This window comes from Nyctereutes procyonoides, unplaced genomic scaffold (assembly GCF_905146905.1).
Source record: "Nyctereutes procyonoides isolate TBG_1078 unplaced genomic scaffold, NYPRO_anot_genome, whole genome shotgun sequence".
NCBI lineage: Eukaryota > Metazoa > Chordata > Mammalia > Carnivora > Canidae > Nyctereutes > Nyctereutes procyonoides.
The window spans coordinates 47,722,029-47,734,734 of NW_026575020.1; the positions used below are offsets into that span (position 1 = coordinate 47,722,029).

The 12,706-nt window shown below is 37.8% G+C and overlaps 1 protein-coding gene across 2 annotated transcripts in view; it reads left to right on the top strand.

The window, feature by feature from the left end:
• The window catches only part of HELZ (helicase with zinc finger), a 158,724-nt gene that overhangs the window by 37,935 nt on the left and 108,083 nt on the right, over positions 1-12,706 (top strand). For both annotated transcript variants that reach the window (XM_055326387.1, XM_055326397.1), the window contains exons 7-8: positions 4,056-4,180; positions 7,594-7,650. In XM_055326387.1, coding sequence (XP_055182362.1) covers positions 4,056-4,180; positions 7,594-7,650 — 182 coding nt within the window. The remainder of the gene's footprint in view (positions 1-4,055; positions 4,181-7,593; positions 7,651-12,706) is intronic.

The following is a 12,706-nucleotide window of genomic DNA, read 5'->3' on the forward strand; positions in this document are numbered from 1 at the left end:
GTTACACACCTAATCGACCAAGCCACCCAGGCGGCCCAGCCTAGCTTTTCAATGAAAGATTTTAGAAATAACCAAGGGCTTGGTGAAAAAAATAACGTAATATAGTGATGTGACTGAAAAACTACAGTCATACTCACATATATTGTGTTTAAGGCTTATTTTAAATCACTTTTCTCGTGGCATGTAATTCTTTACAAGTAAGGGGAATTATATATATATTTTAAAATTTTTATTTATTTATTCATGAGAGAGAGAGAGAGAGGAAGAGAGAAAGGCAGAGACACAGGCAGAGGGAGAAGCAGGCTCCTCGCAAGGAGCCCGATGCGGGGATGTGGTACTTGATCCCAGACCCTGGGATCACACCCTGAGGCGAAGACAGATGCTTAACTGCTGAGCCACCCAGGCGGCCCAGGGGAATTATTTTTTTATTTTATTTTATTTTATTTTATTTTTTTTGGCCCAGGGGAATTATATTTTAACTGTTGATTGTTTCTTTTTGATAGCCTAAGAGAGGCTCTTTTGTTGAAACGGTTGAATGAATATTCCTTTAATATTACATAGTTTCTAGCCTAAAACATTTCAAGTAAGACATATTACAAAGACTAGAGAATGAGGGCATCCTGGGTGGCTCAGTGTTTTAGTGCTGCCTTCAGCCCAGGGCATGATTCTGGAGACCCAGGATTGAGTCCCACGTCAGGCTACCTACACGGAGCCTGCTTCTCCCTCCGCCTGTGTCTCTGCCTTTCTCCCTCTCTGTGTCTCTCATGAATAAATAAATAAAATCTTAAAAAAAAAAAAAAAAGACTAGAGAAGGAGAAGGGACAGAGAGACCTGAATATAGCAGCAGAGGTAAGGTATTGGGTCTCCTCCTTACTAACTCCTAGTAGACAGGAAGGAGCAGTTCAGTTTGGGAATAGTTGTGTGCTCACAGTAAAATCTCACAGATAGTTGGTGGGAAGAGAATTTTTCTGCAAGGCATTGTAACATTTTTACAGTTGCTCAAGATTAGATTATATTTTTAATGTCCTCTCTTTTGGCAAGTTCAATTATTATAGCTAAGGCAATTTTAATAATACACAAGGCTGTACTGTATTTTCTTTCAAGCTTTTTCAAGATACTACAGATAATAAGGGACCAGGCTGGCAATACCACAATTTAATTTTGTTATATGACACAATAGCAGGAGAGCTTTTTATCTATAATTGTTCACTTTTTTTTGTGATAGTTCTTCATATGGGATCCTATAAGACAAACTGAATTGTATTTTAGGGCAACAGTTGGCAAAAAGTATATCAGTATTGATTCTTGTCTAAAGAAGGGAGAGAGGGATGCCTGCGTGGCTCAGTTGGTTGAGCAGCTGCCTTTGGCTCAGGGCGTGATCCTGGAGTCCTGGGATCGGGTCCTGCATCGGGCTTCCTGCAGAGAGCCTGCTTCTCCCTCTGCCTATGTCTCTGCCCCTCTCTCTGTCTTTCATGAATGAATAAATAAAATCTTTTTTTTTTTTAAGATTTATTCATTTATTTATGATAGAGAGAGAAAGAGAGAGAGAGAGGCAGAGACACAGGAAGAGGGAGAAGCAGGCTCCATGCCGGGAGCCTGACGTGGGACTCGATCCCGGAACTCCAGGATCGCGCCCTGGGCCAAAGGCAGGCGCTAAACCGCTGAGCCACCCAGGGATCCCATGAATAAAGAAAATCTCAAAAAAAAAAAAAAAGATTAAACAAATAGAGAAAAAAGGAAACAGAATTTTGACAAATATTGAGGCCTTCAAACATAAATGTAATAATGCAAGGACTTTTGCAAAATAAAATTTGTCAATTTTCTACAAAACCAAAGATCTGTGAAAGGTGTTTGTGTAAACTATCATGTGATTTAATACTCTTTAAACATGACATCATCACTTGAGGTTGAAATATTCTTAGATTTTTTTTGTTTCCCTGAAACATTCTTTAACACTTGACAACCAGTTTCTTAGTATTCCAATGACTGAAAAGGAATTAGGATATTTCCTTAGCAATTCTCAATACTGCTGTATAGTTTTTAGAAGGAAAAGGTAACATCTAGGGAACTCTTAGAAGGAGACTCTGCTAGATACTTTACATTAATTAACACAATTGATCTTTCCTACAACCCTATTAGGTAGTTTCTATTACCTCCATTTTACAGGGGAGGAAGTAGACTTTGTGAATAGAAGTAGTTCAGCTTTAAGTAGGACGATCGTTTCTTTTTCAAAGCATTTTATTATTTGATCCTTACAACAAATTCATATGTTTCTGTTTTACGGATGACCACACTGAGGGCCAGAGAGATAAAGTGACTTGCCAAAGGTCATATTTGAATAGTTTTAGGGATAGTAAAAACTGAGGGAGATGTGGGCTTACTGGGGAATTTTATAAGATGTTCAAGACATTCTTCTTTTTTTTTTAAGATTTTATTTTATTTATTCATGAGAGATACGGAGCGAGCAAGAGAGGCAGAGGGAGAAGCAGGCTCATGCAGGGAGCCTGACGTGGGACTTGATCGCGGGTCTCTAGGATCAGGCCCTGGGCTGTAGGTGGTGCTAAACCGCTGTGCCACCAGGGCTGCCCCTGTTCAAGAAATTCTTTTTTTTTTTTTTTGTTCTAGACATTCTTAATGATAATTTTTTGGAGTTAATCACTTACTGGAATTGTCCAGGGATAGTCAAGTTGATCTGTAAATGTGGATGGAGTGAGACAACAAGTTGGCACAAGCTAAATAAAAACCTTCTTAAATACAGAGACCGCAACTTTCAATTTAGTAATCTGCTTCAATAAAGGATATATACATAAAGATAATTATTGCATTGTTAGTTTCAATAGTTAAAAATTGGGATTGTTCTGGAACCAGGGAGTAGTTAAATAAGTTGATGTATCTACTTGATGGAACACCATATGGGCAATAATATGATAAACATAAACACTCAGGGAACCATGGAAGATGTTGAATGGGCTGAGGGAAAATAAAGCAGAATACAAACTATTATATTTTATCAGTTACAATCATGTAAAAATTATGTAAATATAAGAGAACATTAATAAGTGAAGACAGTCTGTTTAGTTGAGTGATGAACTTATGGGGAATTTTAAATGTAGAATTTTGTTAGTGTTCTTGTAATGTTATTTGTGTAAAGGAAAAATTGAACATAACGAAAGGATATGTTCAGTACAACCAAAATAATTATGAACAGACCCAGTGGACTTTAAATATGCAGTATATATACAGATAGTTAAACGTTTCCTTCAAAATAATTAGGAACAAATGCAATTTCCAAAATATTTTCTTTCAGTAAATTATTTTCTTGCAAAGGAAGCTGAAGTGTGTACAAACTAAAAATAGAATCTTGGACTTAGCAGTGAAGAGAAAGATACAGATTGTTTTACTAGTTGAGCCATTAGCAGTTGCTGGGAGAAATCATCTCAAATGACATGGCATAAAAATGAGTATATTTTGTATTGTTAGAAATATGTGCTCTCGTGATTGTATTAAATCTGTAAACACTTGCAAACAATTAGATTAGCATTCTCTGTGGCCATGTGACAATTAGGTTCTTAGTTAATCTTGCTGGTTTTTATAAAAGCTAATTCTTAACTGCCTAGGAATACCACATGTTGAGATCTGCAGTTTTATTCTTATGTATTTTAATGGCACTAGGTCTCTTGTGTCACTGTTAAAAATGTGGAAGCTTTATTCAGAGAATATTTTTGTCGTTTAATAGCCCTCATTTACCTAGGACTCATAAGCTGAATGGTATTTTTCACTGGAGAGAGAGCTTTAAGCTGAACTCTTCTTCCTGTGACTTTGATGTATGTGATCCTACCCGGCTTTAGGCTGTAGTAGGTTAGATATGTGGATTGCCCCAAGTTTTCTCTTGTCTTTATGTATTTCTTAGAATTGAAACATCACTGCTTTTCACTAGTACCTGAAATTCTTTTAGTGTTTAAGGAGTCATCCTTGTGCTAGTGTGCTAATGTTATAATCAAGAAAAATGTGCATTGAATGTTATGTGATTAATGCTGGCTATTCTTTCCTCACAGTGCTGGGAGAAGGCCTGGCCAAGGGAGATGGGGCCTTTCAGGCAGTGCTTTGCTGCATGCAGCTGAAAGGAAAACTCCAACCTGTGTCCAACATTCTTGCCAAGTCACTGACAGGAGAGTCCCTGGTACGTTGATGAGCTCTAATTCTAAATGTCTGAAAATGGATTCATTCATTGAACTCCTTAAACATATTGTGAGGGAAAAGTAATTAAGTTTGCGTTTTTCTTCTTACTTCTTATTAGAAATCAAAGTTCATGAGGATCTTTAGATACTCATTTTTCTTCAATAAACTGATGTTTAATCATGGGATTCTTATGGTTTGTGATAATATATATAAGAATAGCAGGTACTTTTTAATATTTTGAAAGCATAGGATAAAAGATATAAAGATATAATTTTCTTTAAAGATATAATTTAATGGAACCTAGGAATATTTTTGGGTTTTATTTATTTATTTTATTTTTTATTTTTTTATTTTTTTTTTAAATTTTTTTTATTTATTTACGATAGTCATACAGAGAGAGAGAGAGAGAGAGAGGCAGAGACACAGGCAGAGGGACAAGCAGGCTCCATGCACCGGGAGCCTGACGTGGGATTCGATCCCGGGTCTCCAGGATCGCGCCCTGGGCCAAAGGCAGGCGCCAAACCGCTGCGCCACCCAGGGATCCCCCTTATTTTATTTTTTAAAGCAAGCTCTAGGCCCAGTGTGGGGCTTGAACTCATGTGCTCTACTACCTGAGCCAGCCAGGTGCACCCCTTATTTTTGGAGTTTATTTATTTATTGTTTTTTATTTATTTGAGAGAGAGAGAGCGAGCAAGCATGTGAGAGGGAGAGAGAGAGAGGGAGCACGCAGGAAGGAGCAGGAGGGAAGAGCAGAGGGAGAAGGAGCCCAATGTGGCGCTCAATCCCAGAACCCTGGGATCATGACCTGAGCCAGAGGCAGACACTTAACCCACTGAGCCACCCAGGCACCCCTAGTTTTGGATTTTTTTAAAAAAAGATTTTATTTATTTATTCATGAGAGACACAGAGAGAGAAAGAGAGGCAGAGGGAGAAGCGGGCCCCCATGCAGGGAGCCCGACGTGGGACTTGATCCCGGGTCCCCAGGATCACACCCTGGGCTGAAGGTGGCGCTAAACTGCTGAGCCAGCCGGGCTGCCCTCTAGTTTTGGATTTTAAAATGCTCTTGTGGATGTATGATTTTATAGAGTTCTTAAGTCGGATTTATTTTGTAAAATGTTTAAAGTTTTGTAAACTAATAATTACTTTTGTTTTTGAAGATGTTATATGTGTGAATTAACACTCCACTCTGACCACTCTGATAGAATGACCTAGTTCTAAATGAATTTTTTTTTTTAAATATTTTATTTATTCATAGAGACAGAGAGAGAGAGAGAGAGAGGCAGAGACACAGGCAGAGGAAGGAGAAGCAGGCATCATACAGAGAGCCTGACGCGGGACTCGATCCAGGGTCTCCAGGATCACACCCTGACCTGCAGGTGGCATTAAACCGCTGCGCCACCAGGGCTGCCCGAATGACCTAGTTCCATTCAGACTTTGGGATACATTTATCTATCTATCTATCTATCTATCTATCTATCTATCTATCTATCTATCTTTTATTTATTTATTTATTTATTTATTTATTTATTTATTTATTTATTTATTTATTTAGATTTTATTTATTTATCCATAGACACACACAGAGAGAGAGGCAGAGACACAGGCAGAGGGAGAAGCAGGCTCCATGCAGGGAGCCTGATATGGGACTCGATCCTGGGTCCCCAGGATCACACCCCAGGCTGCAGGCGGCGCCAAACCGCTGCGCCACTGGGGCTGCCCTGGGATACGTTTTTTAATGTAGCATTTAATTTTCTAGAGTTTTTGTTTGTTTTAGGTTGAGTTAATTGAGGTACTACATTTTGGACCTTTTAGAGTTGGCAGTCTATAGAAATGAAAAGAAAAAGATGTTAAAACTTTTTTCACCAGTTGGTTACTGTTACAAAATTTGTGGCTATTTCTGAGGAATCAATGGAAAACAGTGAAAGACAGAAACTATCTATATACTTGCTACACAGCATGAATTCCCTGTACCTCACTAAGTCTTCTGAATCAATGTAAACTGTGAAAATCTGGAGCAAAGTTATCTTTTCACTGCAAATAAATATATTTGGTTGGAGAAAAAAGGAAATTAGGAATATACTTAAAAAAAAAAAAAGAAAGTACTTGATATATTGCTGAGGATAATGTAATGACCCACCTCGGGGTAATTTAGTTATTTTCTGAGGGATTACTGTACAGTGAATTATTTAATTGGTTTAACATTACAGTTTTTTAAAAAAGATTTATTATTTTAAAGATAGAGAAAGCAGGGGGGTCAGAGGGAGAGAAAAGAGACTTTTTTTTTTAAGATTTTATTTATTTATTCATGAGAAACACACAGAGAGAGGCAGAGACATAAGCAGAGGGAGAAGCAGGCTCCATGCAGGGAGCCCCATGTGGGACTCGATCCCAGGACTCCAGGATCACGCCCTGAGCTGAAGGCAGATGCTCAACCACTGAGCCACTCAGGCGTCCCAGAGAGACTCTTAAGTAGACTCCTCTCTGTGCACAGAGCCCCACACCATGCTTGATCTCATGATCCTGAGATCATGACCTGAGCTGAAACTGAGTCGGGCACTTAACTGATTGTGCCACCCAGGTGCCCCGGTTTAACATTGATCTTTTTTTTTTTTTAAACATTGATCTTTGATTTCACTAAATTTACAAGTGAATATAAAGCCAAACTGTATTACTAATACAGCAAAATTCATAACTATTTATTTCTAAATAGATGATAAAGAGTATATCTCATTATTATTATTATTAATTTTTAAGATAATTCTATCCTTAAGGAAGTTTTCTGTATAAATTAAGTCGATTACACAGTTTCATTTGTTGGGTTTTTGAATTTAAAACTAGGAAGAAGTATTTGCTTTTAAATCTCAAGTGAAATTTGAATTTTAAAAGCGTGAATATTTTGCCTGTTTTCCTTCAGCTGCTTTATTAATGAGCTGTCTTTAAAGTGCAATGGTCAAAAAAAAAAATAAAGTGCAATGGTTATTTTTTGTAAATCTGAGTCATGGGTAACTGATTGAATTCACCATTTTGTAAATATAAGTCCATTAGTTTTAGGGGAGAGAAAAGCTCAAAAAAGTTCAGGTTTATTTTTCTCTTTGCATATCCTGTCTTGCTTTTCAGTGAGATCCATTGTGAATGTTTTATTGAATTGATTTTAAACTCTTACACAAGGTGAATAAAGTGCTTTAGATTACACTGTATATTTTGTCCTGTTTACTTTTTTTTTTTCTGTTTACTTTTTTAACTTTGCTTTTAGATAGTTAGCTTTATTATCACCAGGAATGGTAGTGGGTTGGGAGATGAGGATAACATTGTCTTTTTACAGATAAACCTTAGAAACAGTGGAGCAATTAAGTTACGCCCCCATAACAAAGAACTGATATACTGAGTTTTACTTTTTTCATCTACTCTTTTCAGAATGGGATGGTAACAAAAGATTTGACAAGACTAAAAACACTTCTCACAGAAACAGAGGTAAGACTATTTCAGTGGATCTCTTTGGAAAGACTTTAACTCAATCTGGCCAGTAAGTGTTCTGTGTTAAAATGGGAAAATCTTTGGGCATTAGCCAAGAAAGCAAGGCTGGTAAGGTGGGATAATGGAATCTCCTGGCTTTTTTCTGTAACCCATCTTGGTCCCATCCCAGGAACCTTGCTTCTTCTCAGGTCTTCTGTTCCTAATTCTTGTTAGCAGTCTCTGGCCAACAAGTGGAAAGATGATTGGGGAATTTTAGTGTTTAACTACATCTGGCTGTTAGAAAATACTGTCATTAAAAATGAGATACCCCTGAAACCTTTTTTTTTAAAGCAATTAAAGAGATCTGTGATTTAAAGACTGTTTTTAGGGAATGGAGTTTAGGAGATGGAAATAATATGTATCAGGGTAAATGGTGGACAAAAGTGTGCTCTGGTGAAGCACTTGAAGGACACATACAAGGCCAGGGGGACAGCAGTGTCATTTCTAAGTTCAAAATTTCTATTCCTCATATAGGCATATAAAAGTATATTTAGATGTCTCATTTTAAAGACAGCTGTTTTTGTCAGTTTTTATCATAAATGGGAGCCATGTAGAGTGATTAGTTGGTCTTTCTTTCTTTCTTTCATTTTGAGAGTGCAGGAGGTGGGTAGGAGGAGGGGCAGAGAGAGGGAGAGAGAGAATTCTTTTTTTTAGATTTATTTATTTATTTGAGGGGGGGTGGCCCATATGCTTGCAAGTGAAGGGAAGGGCAGAGGATATTCAGGTAGACTCCCTGCTGACTGCATAACTCATCTCACAGCCCTGAGATCATGACCTGAGCCTGAGCCGAAACCAAGAGTTAGACACTTAACCCACTGAGCTACCCAGGCAGCTCTCATTGACTTATTTGTTTAAAAAAAACTGGCACATACTGTGTGCTAGGTCCTATGCTTCCTGCTGGGAATATAGCACTGACCAAGACACTTGCTGTCTGGGAAGTTAAAGTCTTGGGGAAAAGATAGACCATAAACAAATAAATTAATTAGGCAACTATAGGTATAATTTACATTGAGGAAAGTGATATGGGGGGGGGGGGAAATAAGCTTTCTGTGATGGAAAAATAACTGGATTGAGTGGTCAGAGGCTGAGACAGTTAAGCAAAGAACTAAGGGTTAAGAAGGTGGTAGTCCCATGGCAAGTGAATGGAGGGTGCTCCAGCCTGGTGGAGAGCATGAGCTGAAGCCCAGATGTAAAACATGACCTCCTGTAAATTATTTTCCATTTCAGGTCTAATAACATGCCACATATACCAACAAACATTAAGCAAAGAAGACTGTCATCAGGAATTACATGAGCTGAATAAAGATACTATTTGTTTTGCTACAACTACATAGGCTTTTAATAAATGTTATTTTCTTTGTCTTACTGTGAATTAACTCCTATCAGTAAGCTCTAATTAGCTTCAGAGCCATTTCCTTTCTTGTATATATGTAGTCTTTTTAATTTCTAAGGATTAAAGGAAGACAATTATAAATTTTTTATTTTATTTTTATTTTTTTAAAGATTTTATTTATTCATAAGAGAGAGAGAGAGAGAGAGAGGCAGAGACACTTTTTAGAGGGAGAATCAAGCTCCACACAGGGTGCCTGCCGTGGGACTCAATCCCGGGTCTCCAGGATCACACCCTGGGCTGAAGGCAGGCGCTAAACCGCTGAGCCACCCAGGAATCCCCCAATTTTAAATGTTTTAGACTTTTAACATGGGATGTAAAATAGATGACCTTTCATTTTATTAAAATTTTTGGCTTTCTTTTTTATTGCCTTAGTGGAATTATTACTTTACATCTGATAATCGCAGAGATATAGATATTATGTTTATATACATATATGTGAATTTTAATTTTTAATACTTATAATGCTGTCACATGTAAGGCCACAAGTATCACTGGACTCCTATTTTGTGAGTGTACTTTTGGAAGAAGTGACTTAAGTTTTGTTTATAATTAACTTTTCTCTGTAACCAAAGTAGTATTCTTTTTGGCTAGTGAACTGATATTATTTATATAAAAAAAATACAACTAGAAAAAGCTAACAAACACTGGTACCCATATTTATTATTGTGCATGACATGTTAAAAAATAGAAACAGGGCAGCCCAGGTGGCTCAGAGGTTTAGCGCCGCCTTCAGCCCAGGGCATGATCCTGGAGACCCGGGATCGAGTCCCACGTCTGGCTCTCTGCATGGAGCCTGCTCCCTCTGCCTGTGTCTCTGCGCCTCTCTCTCTCTCTCTCTCTCTCTCTCTCTCTCTCTCTCTCTCTCTCTCTCTCTGTGTCTCTCATGAATAAATAAATAAAATCTTAAAAAAAATAAATAAAAAATAGAAACAATTTGTTATTTAAAGATTGCACTGAGCAGGTGTTTAAGTGCTAGTGGATAAGGATAAAGTCATGGAACTCAAGGCTGACTAATGGAAACAAAACAATGTATATTCTAGTAAGACTTAAAATATCAAATCCATAGGTTTGATTGTAAATTTATAGAAATTCTAGCAATTAGAAATTTGGCTGCTTTCCCTCAATGTGTCAGTATAAACTAAAGATCCATCATAAGCTCATTGATCTTGCCCTTCTCTCTTGGATTCTGAGCATATAAAAAAGTGTTTAAGAAAACAAAACACAGTATCTTAGAACCTAAAAGTCATAGTGGCCAAATACCAAGCCCAGGCCTAGGTTCTCATTTTTATCATCTCTTCTGGTGTGGATGTGTTGTTTTCCAGACCCTGCCAGCCTGAGAGCTGCAATGTCAGCACAGGCGTGCCTGCTCATTTGTACATCATTGTAGATGCTGATTCTTGAAACACACCATGTATTTTTTCCTTCTAAAAATTATGTGCTTTCAGCTTTACTATAGGACGGAAACATTTTCTTCCCATTTTTTACTTGCATATCTTTGATAAATTTTTTAAAGACTTATTTTTTTTTAAGATTTTATTTATTTATTTGAGAGAGAGAGAACTAGAAAGAGAGCAGAGGCACACACAGAGTGAGCCAGGGGGTAGAAGCAGACTCCCAGCTAACCCTGAGATCATGACCTGAGCTGAAGGCAGATGCTTAACCTACTGGGTCACCCAGGTGCCTTTAGACTTTTTTTTTAAAAGTTTAAGTAATATATATATTTATTACACACACTATTTATTTATTTATTTATTTATTTATTTATTTATTTATTTATGATTTTATTTATTCATGAGACACACACACACACACACACACACACACAGGCAGAGACACAGGCAGAGGGAGAAGTAGGCTCCATGCTGGGAGTCTGATGTGGGACTCGATCCTGGGACTCTAGGATCATGCCCTGGGCTGAAGGTGGCTCTAAACTGGCGCTAAACCGCTGAGCCACCCGGGGCTGCCCTTATTTAAGTAATCTTTCTACACAATGCAGGGCTCAAACTCATGACCCCACGATCAAAAGCCACATGTTCCTCATACCTGGTCTGAGCCAGCCAGGCATCCCTATTTTGATAAATTTTTTAGAGGAGATACTTTAAAATTCACACTTGAAGTGAGCTTTTTTATTTGTAAATTTGATGAAGATGAAATATTTTTTAAATTTATTTATTACCAAGAGAACAGGGGTGAAGGTGGACAGGAGCTAAAGGAGAGGGAGAGAAAAACTGAGTGCTGGTGTGAATGTGGAGCCTGATATGGGGATCAGTCTCATAACCCCAAGCAGAAAAGCAGAGTTGGATGCTTAACTGACTGTGCCACCCAGGTGTCCCTGAAATCATATTTTATTTTTATTTATTTATTTATTTTTAAAAGATTTTATTTATTTATTCATGAGAGACACAGAGAGAGAGGCAGAGGGAGAAGCAGGCTCCACATAGGGAGCCTGACGTGGGACTCGATCCCAGGTCTCCAGGATCACGTCCTGGGCTAAAGGCAGCGCTAAACCGCTGAGCCACCCGGGCTGCCATGAAATCATATTTTAAAGGCTAGTGTGGGACTATGGCACTTAGACCTTGCTTTAGAATTTTTTTTTTTTTTAAGATTTTATGTATTTATTCATTCATGAGAGACACACAGAAAGAGAGGCAGAGACACGGGCAGAGGGAGAAGCAGGCTCCATGCAGGGAACCTGATGTGGGACTCGATCCCGGGTCTCCAGGATCACATCCTGGCTAGAAGGCAGACACTAAACCACTGAGCCACCCAGGGATCTTTAGATTGCTTTAGAATTTAAAGAGATTTTTTTAATGTATCTTTTTTGTGAACATAGAATCCTTGTAATGTGAAGTTACTTTTGATTTAGTTTATGTATTCTTATATTCAGTCCTTGTTTTATAGAAAGAATGGGTTGTCTTTAAAAACTTTTTAGTAAGTAGTTTGAGAATCAGAAGACATCTTCTTATAGAAACAATATTATAGTGATTTAATTCCTTTTTCTCTTACATTTGTTTTTATTTAAGTTTGATTTGCCAACATATAGTATAACACCCAGTGCTCATCCCATCAAGTGCCCTTCTCAGTGCCCATCACCCAGTTACTCCATCCCCACTCCCACACCTCCCCTTTCACAACTCTTTGTTTCCCAGAGTTAGGAGTCTCTCTCTCTCTTTCTCTCTCTCTCTCTCTCTCTCTCTCTCTCTTTTGAGTTAGCAGTCTCTCAAGGTTTTTCTCCCTCTCTAATTTTTCCCACTCAATTCCCCGCCTTTCTCTTATAATCTCTTTCACTATTTTTTATATTCCACGTATGAGAGAAACCATATGATGATTGTCCTTCTCTGATTATATCACTCAGCATAATACCCTCCAGTTCCATGCATTTGTCAAAGCAAATGGTGGTATTTGACCTTTCTGATGGCTGAGTAATATTCCATTGTATATATACATAACACATTTTCTTTATCCATTCATCTGTTGAAGGACATCGTGGCTCCTTCCACAGTTTGGCTATTGTGGACATTGCTGCTATGAACATTATAGTGATTTAATTCCAACCCAGCCTAAAAAGTCCAATTTAATTACCGCCATGTAAATTAAAATGATATTAATGTTTCAGTCATA